At 40.1% G+C, this 23,841-nt stretch overlaps 1 protein-coding gene across 1 annotated transcript; it reads right to left on the reverse strand.

Annotated features, from left to right (window-relative positions):
* Positions 1-2,069: 2,069 nt before the first annotated feature.
* Positions 2,070-19,347, reverse strand: LOC140201570 (cell cycle control protein 50A-like). Its single transcript, XM_072265864.1, has 7 exons — positions 19,072-19,347; positions 15,699-15,812; positions 12,566-12,673; positions 11,188-11,275; positions 9,109-9,249; positions 5,324-5,533; positions 2,070-3,476 (listed from the first exon to the last, which is right to left on the reverse strand). Exons 1-7 carry the CDS (start codon positions 19,282-19,284, stop codon positions 3,283-3,285), a joined length of 1,068 nt encoding a protein of 355 aa, XP_072121965.1. The 5' UTR covers positions 19,285-19,347; the 3' UTR covers positions 2,070-3,282.
* Positions 19,348-23,841: the final 4,494 nt, after the last annotated feature.

A 23,841-nucleotide genomic window follows, 5' to 3' on the forward strand; every position in this document is an offset into this window, starting at 1 on the left:
CCGCCCCCCCCCATCTTTCAGTCCTGATAAAGGATCTCAGCCCTAAACATATACTCTATTTCTCTCCATAGATGCTGTCTGACCTGCAGAGTTCCTCCAGCATTTAGTGTGTGTTGTTCTGGATTTCCAACATCTGCAGAATCTCATGTTTATCTCTACATTAAAATTTGCCATGCTCTTGCCCATACACTTCTCGCAACTCAGTGCCATCCAGCTTTGTATCATCAGCAAACTGCGACATATTACACTTGGTCTCTTCATGCAAGTCAATGTTATAGATTGTGAATTGCTAGAGGCCCAGAGCTGATCCCCGTGGCAATCCCCTACCCTCTTCCTTAATGAACATGCATTTTTCCAATCTGTGTGAACAGTTGTAGCATTTACAGAATTTTGCTAGTTTTTAAAATGTTAATTGGAACGGTGGGACAGATGATGACTTATGAGCATTAGTGATAATTAAACCAACTTTTACCACACCCAGCTGCACAGCTTCTACATATGTAGCTGTATATATCTGAAGAGATACATAATCAACTGAATATGAAACCCTACCAAAACCTCCTCCTTCTCTAACTATGGCAACCTGAGACTAAATCAGAACATAGAACTTGCCTGGCCAAGGTTAACAAATGCTCCAAGTAGTAATTGAGTTTGGCATCAGTATATACAGCTCAGTTACACAGTAACGTGAAATAGGAAACCTTTATGAGAGTAGAAAATCAGAAAGAAATTTGCAATAAAAAAAATAACCATATAACAATTACAGTACGGAAACAGGCCACCTCTGCCCTTCTAGTCCATGCCAAACTCTTACTCACCTAGTTCCACCGACCTGCACTCAGCCCATAACCCTCCGTTCCTTTCCTGTCCATATGAGAACACTCAGTCCTCTTTTATTGTCATTTAGAAATGCATACATACATTAAGAAATGATACAATCTTTCTCCGGAGTGATATCACAGAAAACAGGACATACCAAAAACCAACACTGACAGAACAACATAATTATAACATATAGTTACAGCAGTGCAAAGCAATACCATAATTTGATAAAGAACAGACCATAGTCACAGTAAATAAAAGTCTCAAAGTCCCGAGTCAATCGATTCCCAAGTCCCCGATAGCTATCTAATTTAACTTTAAATGAGAACATCGAACCTGTCTCGACCACTTCTGCTAGAAGCTTGTTCCACACAGCTACCACTTTCTTGAGTAAAGAAGTTCCCCCTCGTTACCCCTAAACTTTTGCCCTTTAACTCTCAACTTATGTCCTCTTGTTTGAATCTCCCCCACTCTCAATGGAAAAAGCCTATCCACGTCAACTCTATCTATCCGCCTCATAATTTTAAATACCTCTATCAGGTCCTTCTATGCTCCAAAGAATAAAGACCCAACTTGTTCAACCTTTCTCTGTAACTTAGGAGATGAAACCCAGGTAACAATCTAGTAGAAAATGCTGGAAGCACTCAGCTAAAACAGTCAACATCTGTTAAAAGTCCTTTTGTCAGACCAGAATAAGAATTGTAATTTAAACCACAGTACAGATCATCCACTCATTTTGATGTCTACTGCTTTAAAAAAACACCATTAATACGTTTCTTTACAAGAATCAACAAGGCACAAAGTGAGTAACTGTGCAAAGCCCCTTTGGCATGATCATTACACTGGGTAATGCGAGGTCAGTATAAAGTGTAAATGGAAATTACAATTGCATCTTATTTGAACGATGCAAACATATTGCCTGCTCATAACAAGTAGTGCATTGCTTAAATAAAAGTTTCCATTCCATAACAATAGGAGCGCACTTGCACCCTATGGAGTAGACCAAGCTAATTAATTTGAAAAAGGAGTACATGGACAGTGAAAGTCAGCTTGGTCATACTTTAGCAGATTGAATTGAATCTCTTGAAAACAAACAGTAACCATTTTTCAAATCTTCCACAGAAGTAAAAAAAAGGGAATAAGATTAAAGTTTTTAAGAGCCGTGCCATAAAACCTGAGTTTGAGAAGCCCCTTAAACTAAAGGTGGTTTCTATGTCAACATTATTTTAAAAAACAAAATGCAGTCCTTTACATGTGATAAATTAACTTTAATTACATTCATATTACACATACATTTTTCCAACAGCTGGTGCAATACTCTGAAGCAGTTTTACTTGGCTGATTTACCCTGTGGTGTTGTATGTACATCCTTAACTACGTCATATGTTTCACGCCACCTGCACAACAAGTTCCACACTTGATGGCCAATGACAAATTGAGGAAATGGAAAGCAGGTTAATTTACTAAAGCAAAATCTCCTCTTTTGCATCACAAACAATGGAAGCATGCCAGATTAATAATGTGATATACATTCAAAAACATTAACACATTACAACTGGTAAAACTTACAACTTGCTACAAAATTTTTTTTATTCAGTATCCAGTGATATTCCCTAAAAGGAGACAAACGTATTCTCTAAATTGCTCTGGAATAGCAAAGTATGACAGACTACATGTTACAACTGTTAAGGAAGTACTTTGGTCCCTAAGGAAGTACTTTAGCTCCTCTTCAGCAGAATGTTTTTTCTCCACCTTAATAATCAGAATAATTTGAATCTGCTTCATGCTGTCCTAATTTCATTAATATTTTGCATTGCAAAATTAAATTCTTCTCAAAAATCACACCTCTCAGACTTCAACATACAATGAATGGCTTATTCTTACATGTAATGCAAATACACTGGGTAAGGACAGTTAGCAAAATAACCTGAGATTTTCAAAAGGAGAAAATTTCTCTGCAGGAAATACCAAGACATATAGGCAATTTGAGCACAGATGTGTCTTACCAAGGATGAACACGAGTGGACCACAGTTCATTAATGCTGAGCGAGGAGGCAAGAGAGTGTGAAGTGTAATCTTAAAATGCACTGAAAGTAACCTGTCTATATCCTTGCATACCATCCACAGTATTTTCATATTTAGTTTTTACTTGACAAGTAAAATCAAGAACGCACTTTACTGGTCTTAAACATTAAAAGTCATTTATACTTTTAAAAATATTAACAACCATATACACAGAATTTCAGTTTAGAGTTACTACCTTAAGTGGTATGAAAAGTGATCAAGCATTTCTGCACTACAAGGTTTCACTTGCAAATGAAAATATTCTGAGCTCATTTGGGAAGATATCAGATGCTGAAAATGTACTGAAGACAAGAGTCAAACTGCCTGCTTAGTTTTCTAAGGCTTCATCACAGAAACTTGACGGCGGCACATGCAATTACTCAGTTGCAAAAACCACTAATTAGCAATTTCAGTGCTGGTGTTACGGTTTCCATATTTGTGGTGGATGATCAACAGTACAACTCCCAGAAAGAAGCAGATAGAACCAACAGTGATGTAAGCAATCCCCAGGAATGGATTCTTTCCTCCCATCCAAGAAATGGTGCTCAAGATCATTCTTTTTCGTCCATGAAAGCTATCGACTGGATAATCTGAACATGGTATAGGAATACTTCATTGCTTTTAACTTCACACTTTCAACTCTTAAACATTAATTATTCACCTAATTTAATTGAGGTATTCTTAAACGTGCCAATATGAACAAAGCCCATGCTTATATTATTGTGTTGCAGCCTTCTATGATAAGAATACCGGCAATTGCTCTGCTTTCTAAAATATACTCACAGCTCTGTTCTATGAGTGCAGCATTGGCATTCTTGCTAAATGTACCTTCACGTGGCATCAAAACTGATAACTGAATATACTCTGAAAGAGAAGCCTGGTCAAGATAATTATAACTCAATATTTCAGCTATCACAGCACAGATGTGGAATCAAAAAAGAACTTTAAATATTCATGACACACTTTGAATATGACTACAACACATGCCATTCTTTTTCTTAAGTCAATTTCATTTGTAATGTTCTAATTATCATGTAGTACAAGAATCACAGTAGTTTATCACAATAGTCTTTTGAAGCAGTTGTTCTTATTTTCTGGCTGTACTACTTATGACTCATAATCAAGTTCTGTTCAGTGATAATCATTCTAAATCTCTCATTATTGTAATCAAAGACAGGCAGTGCACCTGACACTAATCAAACCAATGATCAGACTTAGTGCATTATATGCATGAGCTTATTTATAGAACTTCTTTTACAGCAAGTCAGCAAAAATGAATAGAAAATCAAACACAAATACTCCTCTAAAAAGGTTTCTCTAGTCCTTTGTCAAACTGAGTCAAAGCCGTTCAATAAAGTGTTGACATTAAACATGTCAAAAGATGGTCAATGCTTATTTTCCAGATGGATTCAAACTTACCATAATAATCTTCATTCCACCATAAAATCTAATATAAAAGTCTTTGAGAATATCTTTAAAATTTCAGAGCCTTGGGAAAAGGAGAAAAGCTTTTCTCACATTAACATATGTACCAACATTTTTGGAGTAGCACACAATAACGTTGATTTTGAATGTGTTATGCCTGGTGTTGATGGAATAGAACAGCCCTCAAAAAAAAGGATTAAGTTTTAAATCCAGTAACCTCGAAAGTTATAGCTAATGAAACTCAGAGGCTACCACTGGTTTGGACAAAAATCCATTTCCAAATTGAAAAATATGAACTAGAACTCACCATAGCATCTTTTTGAGTTTCATTTTTCATTGTTGGAATTGTTAATTTGGCCAATAAATTTTGGTACAACTTTCCTGTTCCCTTATCATTCCATCTATTAATAAAACGCTAAAAGTGTGAAATGAAAGACAGTAAAGGCCACTACTTAATAACAGAGGACTCCAAAGCCAATTCTGTATAAATACATTGTTAGGCGCATAATGCACAAGAATGCTACTTAAACACAAGAGATTCTGCAGATGCTGGAAATCTAGAACATCCAGTATTTTCTCCCCCCCTCCCTTTCCATTCCTCATTCTGACTTCTCTCTTACGCCTTCTCTGTTCCCCACCTGCCTATGAGCTCCTTCCCTTTCTCCCATTGTGCACTCTCCTCTTTGATCTCTGGTTTACGTTTTCTGCCTATCACCTCACAACTTCTCACTTCAACCCCTCTCACCTACCTTCTCCCTCACATGGTCTCACCTATCACCTGTCAACTTGTATGCCTCTCCCCCAACTTCATATCCTGGCTTCTGCCCCTTCATTTCCAGTCCTGATAAAGGGTCTCGGCCCAAAATGTCGATTCTTTATTCCTCCCCATAGACCTGCCAAGTTCCTCCAGCTTCTTGTGAATGCCACTTAAATGTGGTAAACCTTGATGGATTATGGGGGAAATTTGAAAATTAAAGATAAAAACTTTTGTAATACACAGAATGAAGGATACTGTAGGTAACATGCAGAGTATAATTTCCATGCTGCAGGGTAGGTGCAAATGATTCCTTTTTCTCAATAAGCCTGTACAGCTTACGGAACGTAGGCAGAGCTGCAGTGCGCATCCACACTATGAAATCTTCATTTATGAATCCATTGTTGTCCTTGTCCTCTGGATCCAGTTCATACACTGGTTTAGGCCAGTTCACAGGTTTTGTAGTATCTGTAATTCCAGAACGTTATATTGCTTTTTCACCAGTTATACAACATTAATAATTTCTACAACAAATACAAAGCATTTTTAAGTTGCCAAGAAATTTTTGAATTAAAAAATGTAAGGTAGCTTTCCATGAAGACATCCTTTTAACAACTTATTCCATTCAGAAAATTTGTAGACTGTTGATTTTAGTAAAGATTTTAGGATTTTTGTACCTTCACTGAGTGAAAAAATATATTAGTCCCACTCATTTTAAGAAAAAGAATAATTATCTCAATATGGTTGCCCTTAAACATTAGCTTTTTCTTCCTCCACAGGTAATGCCCACGGACTCTTGACAGCTACCTGGACTATTCTTCTTCCCACCCTGTCTCTTGCAAAAATGCTGTCCCCTTCTCACAATTCCTCTCAGGATGAGGCTTTTCATTCCAGGACGACGATGATGTCTTCCTTTTTTAAAGAAAGGGGCTTCCCTTCCTTCACCATCAACTCTGCCCTCAAACACATCTCTCCCATTTCACGCACATCTGCTCTCACCCCATCCTCCCGCCATCCCACTAGGAATAGGATTCCCCTTGTCCTCACCTACCACCCCACCAGCCTCCGGGTCCAACATATAATTCTCCATAACTTCTGCCACCTCCAACGGGATCCCACCACCAAGCACATCCCCCCCCCCCCCATTTCTGCTTTCTGCGGGGATCGCTCCCTACGGGACTCCCTTGTCCATTCGTTCCCCCCCCATCCCTTCCCACGGATCTCCCTCCCGGCATTTATCCTTGTAAGCGGAACTAGTGCTACACATGCCCTTACACTTCCTCCCTCACCACCATTCAGGGCCCCAGACAGTCCTTTCAGGTGAGGCAACACTTCACCTGTGAGTCGGCTGGGGTGATATACGGTGTCCAGTGCTCCCGGTGCGGCCTTCTATATATTGGCGAGACCCGATGCAGGCTGGGAGACTGTTTCGCTGAACACCTATGCTCTTTCCGCCAGAGAAAGCAGGACCTCCCAGTGGCCACACATTTAAATTCCACGTCCCATTCCCATTCTGACATGTCTATCCACAGCCTCCTCTACTGTCAAGATGAAGCCACATTCAGGTTGGAGGAACAACACCTTATATTCCGTCTGGGTAGCCGCCAACCTGATGGAATGAACATTGACTTCTCTAACTTCCCTTAATGCCCATCCTCCCCTTCGTACCCCATCCCTTATTTATTTTTCCCCCCTTTTTTCCTCTTTTTCTCCCTCTGTCCCTCTCACTACAACTTCTTGCCTGCTGTCCATCCTCTGGGCTCCCCTCCCCCTTTCTTTCTCCCTAGGCTTCCCATCCCATGATCCTCTCCCTTCTCCAGCCTTGTATCCCTCTTGCCAATCAACTTTCTAGCTCTTAGCTCCATCCCTCCCCCTCCTGTTTTCTCCTATCATTTCAGACCTCCCCCTCCCACTTTCAAATCTCCTACTATCTCTTCTTTCAGTTAGTCCTGATTAAGGGTCTTGGCCCAAAACGTTGACTGTACCTCTTCCTATAGATGCTGCCTGGCCTGCTGCGGTCCACCAGCATTTTGTGTGTAATGCCTAATCTATACTTTTTTTCATACATTTGATACTTAAAATTTTAGCAGCCATATACGTTTAATGATTGTAACAGAATGCCCTTGACTACTGTATCACCAAATTTGCAGTTGTAATTTTTAAACATCAAGTGATCACATTACAGAGAAATTGCAAACAGAAAACCACCCACATTATAATTTTCAATAATACAAACCCCTTTTCCCATTGAATTCCATTTTATAAGTGGGAATTTATATTTCATATGGGATGTTTTGAGTCTTACATCGAGTAATTTTATCAGTGATGACAAAGCAATTTATTTATTGAGATAAAGCACAGAATAGGTTCTTCTGGCCCTTCGAACTGTGCTGCCCAGCAATCCCCCAAGCCTAATCAAGGGACAATTTACAATGACCAATTAACCTACTAACTGGTACTATGGAAGGAAACCAGAGCACCCAGAAAAAGCCACATGGTCTCAGGGAGAACGTACAAATGCCTTACAAGCGATGGCAGGAATTGAACCTGGGTCACTGGTACTGCAAAGCTTTGTGCTAACTGCTACATTATCATGCCGCCCCTACCACTACTTAACAGCTGAGGCCAATTTTAGATTTGAGAGATGGACTAGGCTTGTGCAAAAGAAAAACATTCTTAAATTTAGTCACTCATAAGATATGGATATATCCATAGCCCTGTTGATTAAGTTGGCATTCACAGCTGAGTCTTTCTGCAGTCCAAGGATACGTCAATAGATGTCTCAGAATGCACCACAGTTGCACTCTTCATCTGTGGGGAATTTTCTCTGAAACACAAGGCTTATGGCTTCAGAAACAGTTTACGAACTGGAGATGTCAGGGAATGGGATGCGATTTCAGGATTGGGGTTCAGGTGCGAATAGAGGTGGAAAAGGAGTTCAGGAAGCAATGGTTAAAGTAGAAGTGGAGTAAAAGATGAGGGATTACTTTAAGGATATGGCTACCATGGCAGTGCCGCACTCAGATGTCAGTTCACATGTCCTCGAACTGGAGAGGCTGATTTTACCACCCATAGTTTTGAGTGACTAAGAATTTTAAAATATCCCAAATCCTAAAAAAACAACAAAATTATTTTTATTAACACAAGAGGCTCTGCAGATGGCGACGGAGGATGAGGGTGACCTGATAGAGGTGTACAAGATAATGCGAGGCATTGATCGTGTGGATAGTCAGAGGCTTTTCCCCAGGGCTGAAATGGCTAGCATGAGGGGGCATAGTTTTAAGGTGCTTGGAAGTAAGTACAGAGGAGATGTCAGGGGTAAGTGTTGTTTTTTTTTTTTTTTTTTTTTTTTTTAAACGCAGAGTGATGAGTGCGTGGAATGGGCTGCCGGTGGAAGCGGAAATGATGGGGTCTTTTAAGAGACTCCTGGATGGATACATGGAGCTTAGAAAAATAGAGGGCTATGGGTAAAGCCAAGGTAGTTCTAAGGTAGGGACATGTTCAGCACAGCTTTGTGGGCCAAAGGGTGTGTATTGTGCTGTATGTTTTCTATGTTCTATGTTCTAATGCATGGAAGATGTACAAAAATGCAACTCAGCAAGTCAGACAGCATCTATGGAGGGGCATAAGCTGTCAACTCTTCATCATGTCTGGAAAGAAAGGGGCAGAAGCTAGAAAAAGACGAGTAAAAATAAACTTTACCCCTACAAAAATTCCGTAAGAGCGAATTTTATTATGTATCACAAATTTATAGGTGTTGATTTGTGAATTCCACAAGGGTGAATTTCTATAACCCAAATGAATGTAATGCAGAAAAATATATTCAAAGAAATTTTTTTTAAAACAAAGTTTCTATATTTTGTTGAAGGGTTAAAAAAATAAACTGAGTAGTAATATTAAACATCTGCACATTTTAAAAAGCCTTGCATGAAATCAAGAATTAATCTAATTATTCTGAACCCATCACATAATTGGATAACTCATCAGTACCAACAGTGATCTTTATGAACCAAAATCACTAGATATTTACGAAGTTAGATTACCTCTGAAGATATAAGATAAATTGGATGCCCCAGATGGGTTCCTGAACTTAACATTCTTGTCTGTCCACCATGCAATGCCTTTCTTGATCAAAGGAATCTCCGTTTTGGTACCATTATCAACATAGTACAACTTTAGAGTATCTAGCAATGAGAAATCAAAGATCTGTCTATTAAGATGCAAAAAATACTGATACCGTGTCAAAATAAAAGCATCACAAAAGTTTAGTAACCAGTTTAAAGCTTGCAATCTGCACAGGTGACCAAAAGTTAATAGGTAGCTTGGGGAGTTATTTGATGAGAAATTTGGAAAATGAATCAAAACGAGATAAAATAACTTACCACCCTATAACTTACCAACTTATCAGTTATCTTCTGTGATAATGCGCCTTCTAAAGTAGCTCATTTTTATCATCTTTATAATAGACCAAGAAAGAATCTAATATTCAAGAATTAACAACTGCCTTGAGCATTGTAATTTAATCCCAGGTATCAGGTATAAATCAGCAAAGGGTTAGAAAAATAACTCTTCCTGATGGTTGGCGAAGATTGGATTTGATGTAATTTTGCTGCTTAACAAAATCTATTGTCTACTTTGTCTCATGAGTCACTGAAAATTAACAAGACAACAATGTTTATTTACTCATTTATTTGACAATACAGTGCAGAGTAGACCCTTCAGGCTGCACTGCCCCAGCAACTTCCTAACAATCCCAGACCTAATCTAATACCAGGAAGGATCAACATTCAGCATAGTAGCAGGGAATTAAATTGGATCAATAAATTGGAAAATTGTAACACACTATATTAAGCAAATTAACCATATGGAGTTAAATGTTAAATACGAGATAACCTTGACTGTTTTTATTACCATGGCAATTACCCAGTGCCTGGTATTCCTTCACTCAACCTACCTGGGGTCTCTTTCCCAAACCAACTTGAGGACTCACAGTATTACTACTTCAACCTCTCAGGCTTGCTGTGTCCAATTTCTCCAGGTCTAATTTCGATTCCTCTACAAGACATCTGCTTTGCTACTTCCACTAGGTCTCTATTCTGCCACTCAAGCACAACAGCCCAATGCAAAGTGCTTCAACTATTTCTGTTACATCGAAACATAGAAAATAGGTGCAGGAGTAGGCCATTCGGCCCTTCGAGCCTGCACCACCATTCAGTATGATCATGGCTGATCATCCAACTCAGAACCCTGTACCAGCCTTCTCTCCAGACCCCCTGATCCCTTTAGCCACAAGGGCCATATCTAACTCCCTCTTAAATATAACCAATGAACTGGCCTCAATTGTTTCCTGTGGCAGAGAATTCCACAGATTCACCACTCTCTGTGTGAAGAAGTTTTTCCTAATCTCAGTCCTAAAAGGCTTCCCCTCTATCCTCAAACTGTGACCCCTCATTCTGGACTTCCCCAACATCGGGAACAATCTTCCTGCATCTAGCCTGTCTAATCCCTTTAGGATTTTATACGTTTCATTAAGATCCCCCCTCAATCTTCTAAATTCTAGCCAGTATAAGCCTAGTCAATCCAATCTTTCATAATATGAAAGTCCTGCCATCCCAGGAATCAATCTGGTGAACCTTCTTTGTATCCCCTCTATGGCAAGAATGTCTTTCCTCAGATTAGGGGACCAAAACTGCACACAATACTCCAGGTCACCAGATCACACACTCGTCCATGGGTCCCGTGCACGTTGCACTGCCCTCAAGTGGCACCTAACTGACACTCAAGATCACCACCTCACCACATACATGACCTCTCAAATCTTCAATAGCTACTCTTTCAACAGATCATGAACACAAATATTCAGGTAAAATGCAGCATAAAACAAAGCAAGATTCAGATTCATGTTGCTAACTTGTAAAAGTCAGCTCCTAGAACTAGTAAAGGCAGGTCATTGTGTACCCTAATGTGTTCTTCCGGATTTCATTTTACAAGAACAAATTGCTGGGACACACTTATTTGCTAAGTGAATTCAGTATTCCTTTACAACCAACCATGTTAGATACAATCTACAGAATGTCCTTTTTCTTTGATGTTAAAGTTTCTGTACTTTTGTTTCTACGTACCATTAAAAAGGCTGTTTGCAATAGCTCCACAAGGGGCAATTGGTACATCTTTATTCATGCGATATGGTGCACATTCCTTACTGGGACTCTGTGGGGAGGGGAAAGTACAATTTATATTTTCAAGACTCTAAGCCTCAACATAACTGGAGCTACAAATTGATATCCCAAACTTATTTGATACAATAATGGATAAAAAATTGAACATTTCTGTTGCATTTACATTTCACCAAAATCTCAAATGTTTCATTTAAGAATTGGAGGGCAGATGCTGAAATAAGTATAGTAAGTTTTTTTCGTAAAGAGGAGCACACCCTAAACAGAGAGGATACAAGTGAATGGAGATTAAATAATTATGGAACAGAAATGCAAAAGTTAGGTAATAAAGAATGAACACAAATGATTATGACCAAATTATATTTACATTGTTAATGAAACAGAAAGATTAAAACAATTAAACTAGATACAAATTGAATACTGGAAAGCCGAGAAAATTCAGAAATGGGAATGAAATCTGTCAGGGTATACCATTAAAAGGTTGACAAATGGGGGATCAGTAATAAACATCTATTGTAATCAGCAGTTGCAATAGGAAAAAACATTTTAAACTAGGTTAATTAGAATACATGTAGATAATATCACTGAGATCACAAGATCTTTGTGTAGTTCTAAGATCAGCAGAGCACCATCATTTTTCAACTGAATACAAAATCGTGGAAATGGACAATCTGGAAGTATGGATATAGAATATCCATAGAATATAGATATGGAAGTTATAGGATGCAGTAAATAGACAAAGATCTGACAAAGAGACTATGATGTTAAAAAAATATGAAACTAACAACTTTGACAGGAAAAAAATAATAATTGGTCTAAACAGTGACACATACAGTGTAAAATTCATTCCGGCAAAAAAAATTGCACGAAATCTTAGTCTGAAATGGGCGACTGCTGTTTTAAAATCAGTGGCCTTAGACATTAGGGTAAAATGATTATGTAACACAATAAAATTGGATAATTATTAGTGTATTACAGGTAATTTCTTTCCATTGACACTGACAAAAGAAAGCTACAAAATAAACCTAACATTTTCAATCTACTTCATAAAACAATTGGTGAACTGTGAACGACAGGCAGAAATTTCAGTTTGAAAGTTCAACTTTGCTCAATACCAAAAGTAATCAATTCACACAACAAATCCAATGGGTAAAATAATAATCTGAAAAGCAAAGGATGGGAAAAAAATCTTTAAAAAATACATTACAGCATTCGATTTCCAGCCTGTTTATAGAATTACTTTAGTTTTTGGTAAATGCTTGTTAGAGAATGAACAATACACATCTGTAATAGTATCTTCCAAACCCTACTCCACTTATCTTACAGTCAAAGAGCCTTCATCTCCATTAAGCTGACTGTCGTCTCTTGATTTAACGTATCGCCTGTGGTTCTGGTAGAAATTTGATAATCCATAATACATGAAAACATTTCCCTGTAAAATATAATAAATGAAGATTTTTTAAGATATTGAAAAGGAGCTAAAAAATATTTAATTAGCAAAAACCACGTGGAAGCTTTGTAATATAACTCACATTGAGTGAAATTTATCAATTTTAATTGGGTAAAAAGGTATATGTACAGTTGCAAGAAAAAGTTTTTGAACCCTTTGCAATTACCTGGTTTTCTGCATTAATTATTCATAAAATATGTCTGATCTTCATTTAAGTCACAATCACAGTCTAGGTTCAAAAAGGTACGTGATGCCTTCTACAAAAGCTATTTGGAATTAGGTATTCCAATCAATGAGATGAGATTGGAGGTGTGGGTTATAGAGGAGTCCTGCCCTATAAAAAAATGCACACAAAGTCAGGTTATGACAGATCCACTTATGTGCACCATGCCTCGATCAAAACAACTTTCTGAGGACCTTAGAAGAATTGTAGAGAAGCACGAAGCTGGAAAAGGCTATAAAAGCACTTCGAAAGATTTGAGTGTTCATCAGTGCACAGTAAGAGAAATTGTTTACAAATGAAGGAAATTCAGTACTGTTGCTGCTCTTCCTAGGAGTGGGCACCCTGCAAAAGTCACACCAAGAGAACAATGTGCAATGTTGAAGGAGGTGAAAAAGAACCCAAGGGTAACAGCAAAAGACCTGCAGAGATCTAGAACTTGCTAAAGTCTCTGTTCATGTGTCCACTAAAAGAAAAACACTGAACAAGAATGGTGTTCATGGAAGGACACCACAGAGGAAACCACTGCTCTCCGGAAAAAAAACACTGCTGCACATCAAGTTTGCAAAAGACCATCTGGATGTTCCATAATGCTTCTGGGACAATGTTCTGTGGACAGGTGAAACAAAAGTTGAACTTTTTGGCAAAATGCACACTGGCTTAAAAAGAAGAAATTTTGTGTTTTGGAATGACCAAGTCACAGTCCAGACTTTAAGCCAATTGTGATACTGTGGCATCATCTGAAGAAGCCACCCCAGAAATATTGATGTATGGAAACAGTTTTCTATGTAGGAATAGTCTAAAATTCCTCCTCACTGTTGTGCAAGTCAGATCAGCAGCTGCAGGAACTGTTTGGTGGAGGTTATTGCTTCTAAAGGAGGTTCTACCTGTCATCATATATAAGGTTCACATACTTTTTCCAGCCTAGACTGTGAATGATTCATGTGTTCAATAAAGACGTGTTAAGTGCAATTGTTTGTGTGTTATTAGTTTAGGAAGACTGTTTGTCTATTATTGTGATGTAGATGAAGATCAGACCACATTTTAGAAGTAATGCATAAAACCAGGTTCACAGGCTTTGTTCTCTCGACTGTAAAAACTTGTGTGTTCACTGTAAGTGACTGATAACATTTGTTATAAAAGATTAGTTTGTGAGCTTCAGCTGGTATAGGTACAAAATTAATCAAAAGACAAGTTTGAAGTTCTGTTACCGTATACAAGTGAGCATATCACCCAAGTAATTTTTCTATTAAATAAATAACCTTCTATAAAAAAAAATTTTTGGTCCACTTACGATTTTTAATGTTCTCTAATGCTGAGTAATAGCTACAGGACATGTTTTACAAACATCAGTTTCTGGCTGCCTAATAACCATCATGATTTTCCAATGCATTCTTTCAGCAGATCTTGCATGTGCACTTCACATAAAACAAAGTTCACTCAAATGCAACTGTGTACTTCCAGTCTCAATGTCAGGCCGTAGAGGTCCCTGAACTATATCAAGTTTTACCTTCATATTCTCTGCGTCAAAATTGAAATCCAACCTGGAGGGCACGGATACTCTAAAACGTTTCCACTGAATAAGTAACCACAGCTTAAACACTTCCCATAAACATACTTCCCCTCATTCTACCATCCTCTCCTCCAAAAAGGAATTAATCTGTGTGTTTGAGTGTCTAAACCTACTAATATTTAATTTCATTAGCCAGTGACCCCTAATCTGTACTTCAAATTTAAGTTATTTCTCTTACATTCTATGTCATTAATGGCTCAGTCTCTGTTTCTATGAATACAAAAAAAAATGCCCACCACTCTTATCTGTATGCTGAGTGCACAATCAATGCTGCCTTGAAAACTGGTTTGCCCAAACTTGCTTCCGGATATTCTAAATCAGGGTTCATTGGTATCAAAGGAATACTTAATTTACTGTCCCAAAAAAACCACACACAACTTACAGACACATCTTCTCCAGCCCAATTCTCACTGTGTACAGTTCAATGGGGTTTCAGGCTAGAACTTATATAGATACCCCACTTGAAAACTCATCTTCTACATAGAAATCACCTCCAAAAGTAGTTGGCAACTCTTAGTCACTGAACACAAACACTTCAGTTAGCACTGCAGCCTCACAGATCTATGAACCCAGTTTGGATCCTGACCTTGGGTACTGTCTGGAGCTTATATGTTCTCCCTGTGACCATGATGCTTTCTCCTGGGTTGTCTACTTTTCTCCGCATGTCCCAAAGACATTCAGACAGATTAAATCATCTATTGTGGAATACTCCCAGTGTTTGCAAATGATTAAAGAAAAACACACATTAGAAAATATGCTGTAGTGCTACATAGAAATGAGCAAAATGGGGCAGAGAACCAACATAGGTCTGGTGTTGTAATAAGTAAAGAACAAGGGGTTCACTGCAAAGCTCAATCTGCGGCTGATCTGGCACCTAATTATGCAAAAGAAATCGGGGAGATGCTGATCTGAAAGCAACTAGAAAAAAAACTATATGCTTGTCCAAAGTAAAGTTTAAACACTTTTCTCACATAGGTCTGCTGTTGTCTTTGTGGCAACAGTCACTAACACCTGTAAGTTAAACTGCGCATATACGATAATAGTTGCTAGGACACTTCAAACAGCACAACACAAGGCACCTTTAAGCAGAGATGTCACACATCATGGAGCAGTAGCTCCTTGTCTCCCTGCACCATCATAGCAAATAGTGAATTCTGGCTACATAAGCCATGTTTTCAAAATTGAACACATATGCACAAGTAATAATTTCGTACCTCATACGGTTGCTCCAGCTGGAAGGGTACCACACATTCACATGTAGTGTTCCATGTCCCATTCACAGCACACTTATGACAAGGAGAATCTGACTCGGTGCCTGTGTAGTCAATCTGGTGAAATTTTAAAAAAACGTAAGTGTAAAGAAGGGCCAGGCACAATATCTGAAACACCGCTTACAGACTGGGGAGAGTTCCAAAAAATCAGTGCTCTCAGAACCAAGACTTCAAAACTGACTCAGAAAGCAAATGATTAATTAAAGAAAGAGATTTGAGTCTTGTTGTTCATTGCCAGTGAACATCCATCAGAGATGTTCTGTACAGCATACTTCTGTGGGGCAAAATACCAAACAATGACATAACAGTATTCATGGGTTAAGATAATGAAAAGCTTACACGTAACTGAACCTTCCATTACAACACACAGAAAAAAGAACTGGTATTGATAGTTGCAGCCTAATTATATAATATAGAATATATAGTATTATGAAAGTTAAAAAAATGCAGGAATTCGAACTCTGAAATGAAACAAAAAGCTGTAGATACTCAGCAGGTCCGATAGCATCTGTTAAACACCTGTGTCTAGGGCAGTAACGAAGGTCCTCCATCTCTGTCTGTATGGAAGGATTCTTCTTTGCTGTTTCCGTAACAGTTGTTTTTTGATCAGTCAAGGTTGTTAGCCCTGAGCTGAACCCCCAAACCTGGAGGACTGGTAGACCACTCTTAGTCTGGCCTCTACCTTTTGACCTACCAAGAGCCAAAGCACAAGGCTCTGATTCCAGTTAACATAGTTCTCCAGGTCACTAAGGCAGACAAGCCTCCAAACCCTACAACAAGGTTGTAATAAAATCACAAACAAGAGAATATCTGCGGATGATGGAAATCCAAGCAACTCAGGAGGTCAGGCAGCATCTATTGGAAAAAGTACAGTAGACGTTTCGGGCTGAGACCCTTCGGCAGTAATAATTTCTGTATCTACATCAAAGTCACTAGCAAATTTATTTTCTCATTTGTGATGTACTGGTAGCGATCAACTAGGCTTGGCATACCAGTTAATCCATCCGTTTCTCTGGTATTAAAACAATAATTGTGCTCCATCATCCAACTGCACAGTGTTTCCAAAATGAGTGCCAAGCCAATTGTTATCGATAAAAGGCCTGCTACTCAATGAAATATACAGACTACAGAAAGCTGGAGAACTTGATATAATTCCTTTTTCGGTTATTATCAACAGTTGTTAAACATGCAAAAGAAAATGTAAAAAAATCTTCAATACTGTTTTTATTAGAATGTATGAACATGCCCTTGAATAACCAAAACTACCCTCAACTAACTCATATGATAAAATTTGAATTTTTCCATTTTCTTTGAAAAGTTGCAGCAAACCTTTCCAAATTTAACATCAATCTTTGGGGAAAATATTTCAGGACATGTTGGCACAGCTAACTACAACAATACCCTTAAAAATAAATCAAATGGTAAATTTCAATGCACAACAGGAAAAAAATAAATAAGCTATTCCATTATATAAACACTAGTGTTTAAATTGTGTTGCATCTAGTCATGAAAGTATTCCAAGTTTTTCTGCATACCCAGCTAATTAAATTTGTGGTTTTTTTGCAGACAGTGTAACAGATATTAAGGCAACCAGTTATAAGAGACACTGATTCTGTGCTTCGAAAATCAGCAACACTCCATTTTTAAAAAAATTTTCACCAATTCTGGATCTTACAAAGTAGTATACAGAGTTCATATTTTAAACAGTAAGTTCAGGTAGTTAATAATGCATCTGCCATTCAGAATATTAGTACCTGTAGTTTGAGCTGTTTCACAATGAGTTTTCAAAGTGCTCATTGCATCAAATTATAACTTAAATTTGGTCATTGGTGTTCTTGTGTTTTTTTAAAAACCTTTGCGATTCACACTCACCTATGTGAAAATAATCATTCCTAGAATTCCTATTAGTCAAAGTTTTATTTTAGTATGCGGATGATTGAACCAAAAGACAAAAAATTCAAATTCAATGCAGTGGTCATTGTACAAGAGGAATAGCTCACTGTTAGGTCAGATAAGTAAATATTGGTAGGGAGCAGAAAAAATGCTTCCCTAGATTGGTAAATTTATCCACATACTGATGAAACTATCAGAGTTGAGTGTGAGTAGTTTGCTGTTTGTTTGGAACAAAGTTCCAAAATCAGTTTTTAAAATCTGCATTTCTCTATTATTCCAAGTCTGACTGATCAAAAATATTTTTTAAAGAATAAAACAGCATAGAAAGCTTGAGTAAAACCACAACATCATCCCTTTGAAACACTGAAAATCTGAAACAGTAACACAAAGACAAGTACATAAATAGGGGAAAAAATGAATGAAACAGATTTGATATACAATCCTTTCAAAGTGGCACTAACTATCAACATGTACATTAAAACAAAGCATTTCAGAGTTTAAATGTACTTCAATTTAAAACAGAAACTTGAACAGGAGAGGAACAATGAAAAATTTAAATTTGATATTTCAAGAGTTCTCCACTATCAGATTTCTGAATGGAAAATGAATCCTCACTATTTTTCCTCCTTTTTGCACTACTTAATTTAAAGGGCTAACAAAAGAGCGCCATAATGCCACATTACTCGTAACTGAAGCCATCACTTTTTCATTTTGGAAACAGCAAAATTCTTATACTTCTCACAATGCGTTTTCTATTTGAATCATAGTCCAACACTTGGTCAGTAGAACCACATATCAGAAAGCGAGTGAACCTTGACGGGGCCCATTGTATTAACGGAAAACCGATAAATCCGTGAAAAATAGGGGGAAAAACTCTTCCCAAATGATATTGAAATAAATAAATAACAGCTTTCTTAATGTAGGTTGTAAATGTTTGCAACCAATCTTTCAATAACCAATTAGGTTAATCTATAGTAACCAAGACCCAGTCGGGATAGGTTAAAACTGGGGTCAAGTTATACATCTCAACGACCAGAAGTTAGCTTACATATCGGGTCTGCTGGACTATCAGACAAAAGGCTGTTTTGAAAAATCTTAAAATAACAGCTACGCCTTTCAAACGAAGACATCTCACGGCCGCCATCTCGCCTCGGGCTGCGACTCTCCCCGCTCCGCCATAAATACATAACACTTGATGTCCAAGAACACACCCGAGATTGCCGCTGGCGTCTTCACCTAACCCAGGGAAGGTAATGGCAGCTAGGTGAAGTACTTCTTCGACCCAGGCCGCAAACCTCGGGTTTCGCTTTCCCGGCCAGAAGTTTCGGCGGACCAGAGCTTGCGCTCCGCACTGCCGGTGCCAGCTCTCGCTCTCTAATTTATGTTGCCGGTCCCGTGCCTCAGGCTGCAGAAGCAAGCTCACCTCGATTTCCTTTATATTGTTGGAGGTGACGAAAAGGCCGATACCAATCGGGATGAAGACCAGGCCAATGATGAAGAAGGCGGGTAGCACGGTGCCAGCCGTCAGGATGGGCTGCCAGGCGGGCAGGCGCTGCTGCTTGAATGCCGTGTTATCGGGTTTCCGGCTCTTGTGCTGGTGAGCTTCGTCATCTTTGGGAGAGTAACTAGACGCCATGTCAGCCTCGGCTGTCTACCACTTCCCTGACCAGAGACCGGAAACCCAACAACAGGAACGACGTCATGTCGCCGTGACGTCACATCGGGGTGGAAGCTCAAGGCAGGGAGAATAGTTTAGCGTCCGTGTATGATCCAGTCCCATTTCGACGTAACCTCCTCTACTGCCACGATCAGACCAGTCTCAGGTAGAAGGAGCAACACCAAACCAAAGGCGTAGCCATGGGCACTCGCATAGGTCCCAGCTATGCCTTCCCTTTTGTCGGCTATGCGAACAGTCTATGCTCTAAGCCGGCACTGGTATCACTTCCCAACATTTTCTACACTTAATCGACGACTGCATTGTTGCAGCTTCCCGCACCAATGCTGAGTTCATCGACTTCAACAACTTTGCCTCCGTCTTCCACCTTGCCCTCAAATTTACCTGGTCCACTTCAGATGCCTCCCTTTTTCGATCTCTCAGTCTTATCTGTGGAGACAAACTGTGTACTGACATCTTTTTTAAACCCACCGATTCCCTATGGCTATCCTGACTATACCTCTTCCCACCCTGTCAGTTGTAAAAATACCACCCCCTTCTCTCAGTACCACCGTCTCCAACGCATTTGCTCTCAGGATGAGGTTTTTCGTTCCAGAACTAGTGAGATGTCCTCCTCCAAAGAAAGGGGCTTTCTTCCGTCCACCATTAACGCCGCCCTCACCCGCAACTCTTCCATTTCGTGCACGTCTACCCCACCCCATCCTCCCGCCATCCCACCAGAGATAGGGTTCCCCTTGTCCTCACCTACCACCCCACAAGCCTCCGCGTCCAGCACACGAATCTCCGTAACTTCCGCCATCTCCAACGGGGTCCCACCACCAAGTACATCTTACCCCCTCCCACCCCCACTACATTCCGCTTTCTGCAGGATTCGTCCCTACGCGACTCCCTTGTCCATTCATCCCTCCCCACTGATCACCTTCCTGGTACTTATCCTTGCAAGCAGAACAAATGCCACACCTTCACTACTAGTCAGGGCCCTAAACAGTCCTTCTAGGCGAGGCGACACTTCACCTGTGAGTCTGTTGGAATCATATACTGTGTCCGGTGTAGCCTCCTGTGTATCAGTGAGCCTCGAAATAGATTGGAAAACCGCTTCGTCAAGTATCTTCACTCCGTCTTCCGGTTCCCACTCATTTTAATTCCACTACCCATTCCCATTCCGACATGTCAATCCATGATGTCCTTCACTGTCGCGATGAGGCAACACTCAGGTTGGAGGAGTAACACGTTATATTTCGTCTGGGTAGCCTTCAACCTGATGGCATCAACATCAATTTCTATAACTTCTAGTGATTTCTCCTCCTCCCCTTTCTTGCTCCCCTGTTCTCATCAACTGTCTTTCCCTTCCTTCTAGTGCCCTTCTTCCTTCCTTTTCTTCCATGGTCCACTCTCCTTCCCTATCAAATTCCTCCTTCTTCAGCTCTTTACCTTTTCCACCCATCACCTCACATATTCTTTCTTCACTCCCACTCACCTACCTACTCCCTCACCTGGCTTCATCTATCACCTTCCAGCTTGTACTACTCCTCCTCTCCCTATCTCCTTATTCTCAATCTGTCCCCCTTCTCTCCGGATCAGGCTCTATGGGCCGAGAGACCTAATTCTGCTCCTGTGTCTTAAAGGAACAAACATTTCAATCGACTCATCTGGAAAAAAGAAACAACTTATATTCTCCTGTCAGATTCCTTCTTCTTCTGCCCTTGAGCTTTCCCACCCACCGAACTTCATCTATCATCTTCCAGCTAGCCTCTTCCCCCTGCCCCCACCTTTTTATTCTGGCATCTTCTGTCTTCCTTCTCAGTCTAGAAGAAGTATCTTGGCCCAAAATGTGACTATCTATTCATTTCCATAGGTACTACCGGACCTGCTGAGTTCCTCCCCGTTGTGTGTCTTTTCCTATGTCTTGTGTCTTATGAAGAGTCTCAGCCCAAAACATCAACTGTTGATTCCTCTCCACAAATGCAGCTTGACCTGCTGAGTTCTTCCAGCACTTTGAGTGTTCCTCAAGAATGAGCACCACAGGAGCGTAGCAGTTAGTGCGAGGCTCTCACATTTCCGAGTTCAATTCCTGTGCCATTCTGTAAGGAGTCTCCTGGTTTTCCTCCAGTCCTACTAGGTAGGTTAATTGGTCATTGTAAATGGTCGTGTGATTAGATTAGGGCCAATCAGGTTTGTTGGGGTTTGCTGGGTGGCATGGCTCACAGGGCTGGAAGGGGCCACTACATGCTGTCTTTTTAAATAAATAAACAATCTCTAGGATGTGTGGAATCTCCTGTGTTTATGCAGTGAAATGCCAATGTATTACTGAAGGTGCAAAAAGAGCTGAACCATGCAACATTTTTATGGGACAGGACAGTGTAGATAAAGAAGCATACAGTTTGATGGCGGAAGTCAGCAGTGTCAGTGGGAAGAAAGATATTGTTAATATTTTGGGTCAAAACCCTGCCTCAGGGCTAAAAATGGGGAGGCGAGATGGCCAGCACTGGAGAAAGGGAATGGTGAGAGAGGATTCCAAGGCAATTGATGGACTGAGGAGGTGTGTAAAATGACAGGCAGGTAGTGACAGGTAGGGGAAGAGAGTGGGGGAGGGCAGTGGAATTTACTTATCTTTTATTCGGATTTCTTAAAGTTATTACAGCTGGGGGTCTGAGTGGGGCATGCTCCCTCCACCTATTAAATGCTTCCAGTGGTGTGCATTTCAAATAGCCTCTGACAACCAAGTCCAGCTCCTGACCTTCACGTGTGACTTAGCTACTAAGTCCAGAGGAGCTGTTTCTACTGACAGAAGAAGGGGCAAAGATGGGTTACCTGCATCTTAAAACCAGTTGCTTCGAGCAGATAGGGTTCAGCCATGGTTGGCAGCTCATCCAGGAGAAGGAGGACTCAGATCTCAAACCTCCACTGCCTTGCAGCTACACCCACTCATGGGGAAGGCTTGGGAGTGAACCCTGAGGGAAAATCTGGCTGCAACACCATGTACTGCTTTGCTTATGACACCATTGTTGTGGGCTGTATCAAAAGTGGTGATGAATCAGCATACAGGAGGGAGATTGAAAATCTGGCTGAGTGGTGTGGTAACAACAACCTCTCACTCAATGTCAATAAGATCAAGGAACTGATTGTAGACTTCAGGAGAGGGAAACCAGAGGTCTATGAGCCAGAAATCATTGGAGGATCAGAGGTGGAGAGAGTCAGTATCTTTAAACTCCTGGGTGTCAGTATGTCAGAATACCTGTCCTGGACCCATCATATAAATATAATTGTGAACGAACCACGACAGCGCCTCCACTTCCTCAGGAGTCTGCAGAGATTCAGCATGTCACCAGAAACCTTGGCAAACTTCTATAGATGTGCGGTGACAAGTGTGCTGACTGGCTGCATCATGGCCTGGTATGGAAATACCAATGCCTTTGAGAGGAAAATCCTAGAGAAAGTAGTGGATTCGGCCCAGTACGTCACGGGTAAAACCCTTCCAACATTTACATGAAACGTTGCCGTAGCAAAGCAGCATCCATCATTAAAGATCCTCACCACCTAGGCAATGCTCTTTTCTGGCTGCAGCCATCAGGTAGAAGGTACAAGAGCCTCAGGACTCACACCACCAGGTTCAAGAACAGTTACTATCCCTCAACCATCAAATTCTTGAACAAAAGGGGATAACTACACTCATCTCAGGACTCTTTTGTCTTGTTATTTCATGCTCATTATTTATTATTTATTTATATCTGTATTTGCACAGTGTGTTGTCCATTGATCCTGTTTACAGTTACTGTTCTATAGATTTGCTAATTATGCCCACAGAAAAAGAATCTCAGGGTTGTATGTGGTGACATGTATGTATTCTGACAATAAATTTTGCTTTGAGCTTTGAAGACAGTTCTACGTCGAATTCAGCACTGACTGGCAACTCCTGCAATGTTGTCGTTCGTTTGGATTCATTACCTGTATGAAGAGGGGGAGCCTGCTACATGGGCAACAGCTGTCTCTTCATAGCGTACCGTGGGGGCTTATATGGGAGGCAGGGTTTGAGGGTCGGCACAACATTGTGGGCCGAAGGGCCTGTATTGTGCTGTACTTTTCTATGTTCTATATCTTCATATCGTATCGTACTGCCCTGGCTCTTCATATCATATCGTACTGCCCTAGCTCTTCATATCGTATCGTACTGCCCTGGCTCTTCATATTGTATCGTACTGCCCCGGCTCTTCATATCGTATCGTACTGCCCTGGCTCTTCATATTGTATCGTACTGCCCTGGCTCTTCATATCGAATCGTACTGCCCTAGCTCTTCATATCGTATCGTACTGCCCTGGCTCTTCATATCATATCGTACTGCCCTAGCTCTTCATATCGTATCGTACTGCCCTGGGTCTTCATATCATACTGTCCTAGCTCTTCATATCATATCGTACTGCCCTGGCTCTTCATATCGTATCGTACTGCCCTGGCTCTTCATATCGTATCGTACTGCCCTAGCTCTTCATATCGTATCGTACTGCCCTGGCTCTTCATAT

This window comes from Mobula birostris, chromosome 8 (assembly GCF_030028105.1).
Source record: "Mobula birostris isolate sMobBir1 chromosome 8, sMobBir1.hap1, whole genome shotgun sequence".
NCBI classification, from domain to species: domain Eukaryota; kingdom Metazoa; phylum Chordata; class Chondrichthyes; order Myliobatiformes; family Myliobatidae; genus Mobula; species Mobula birostris.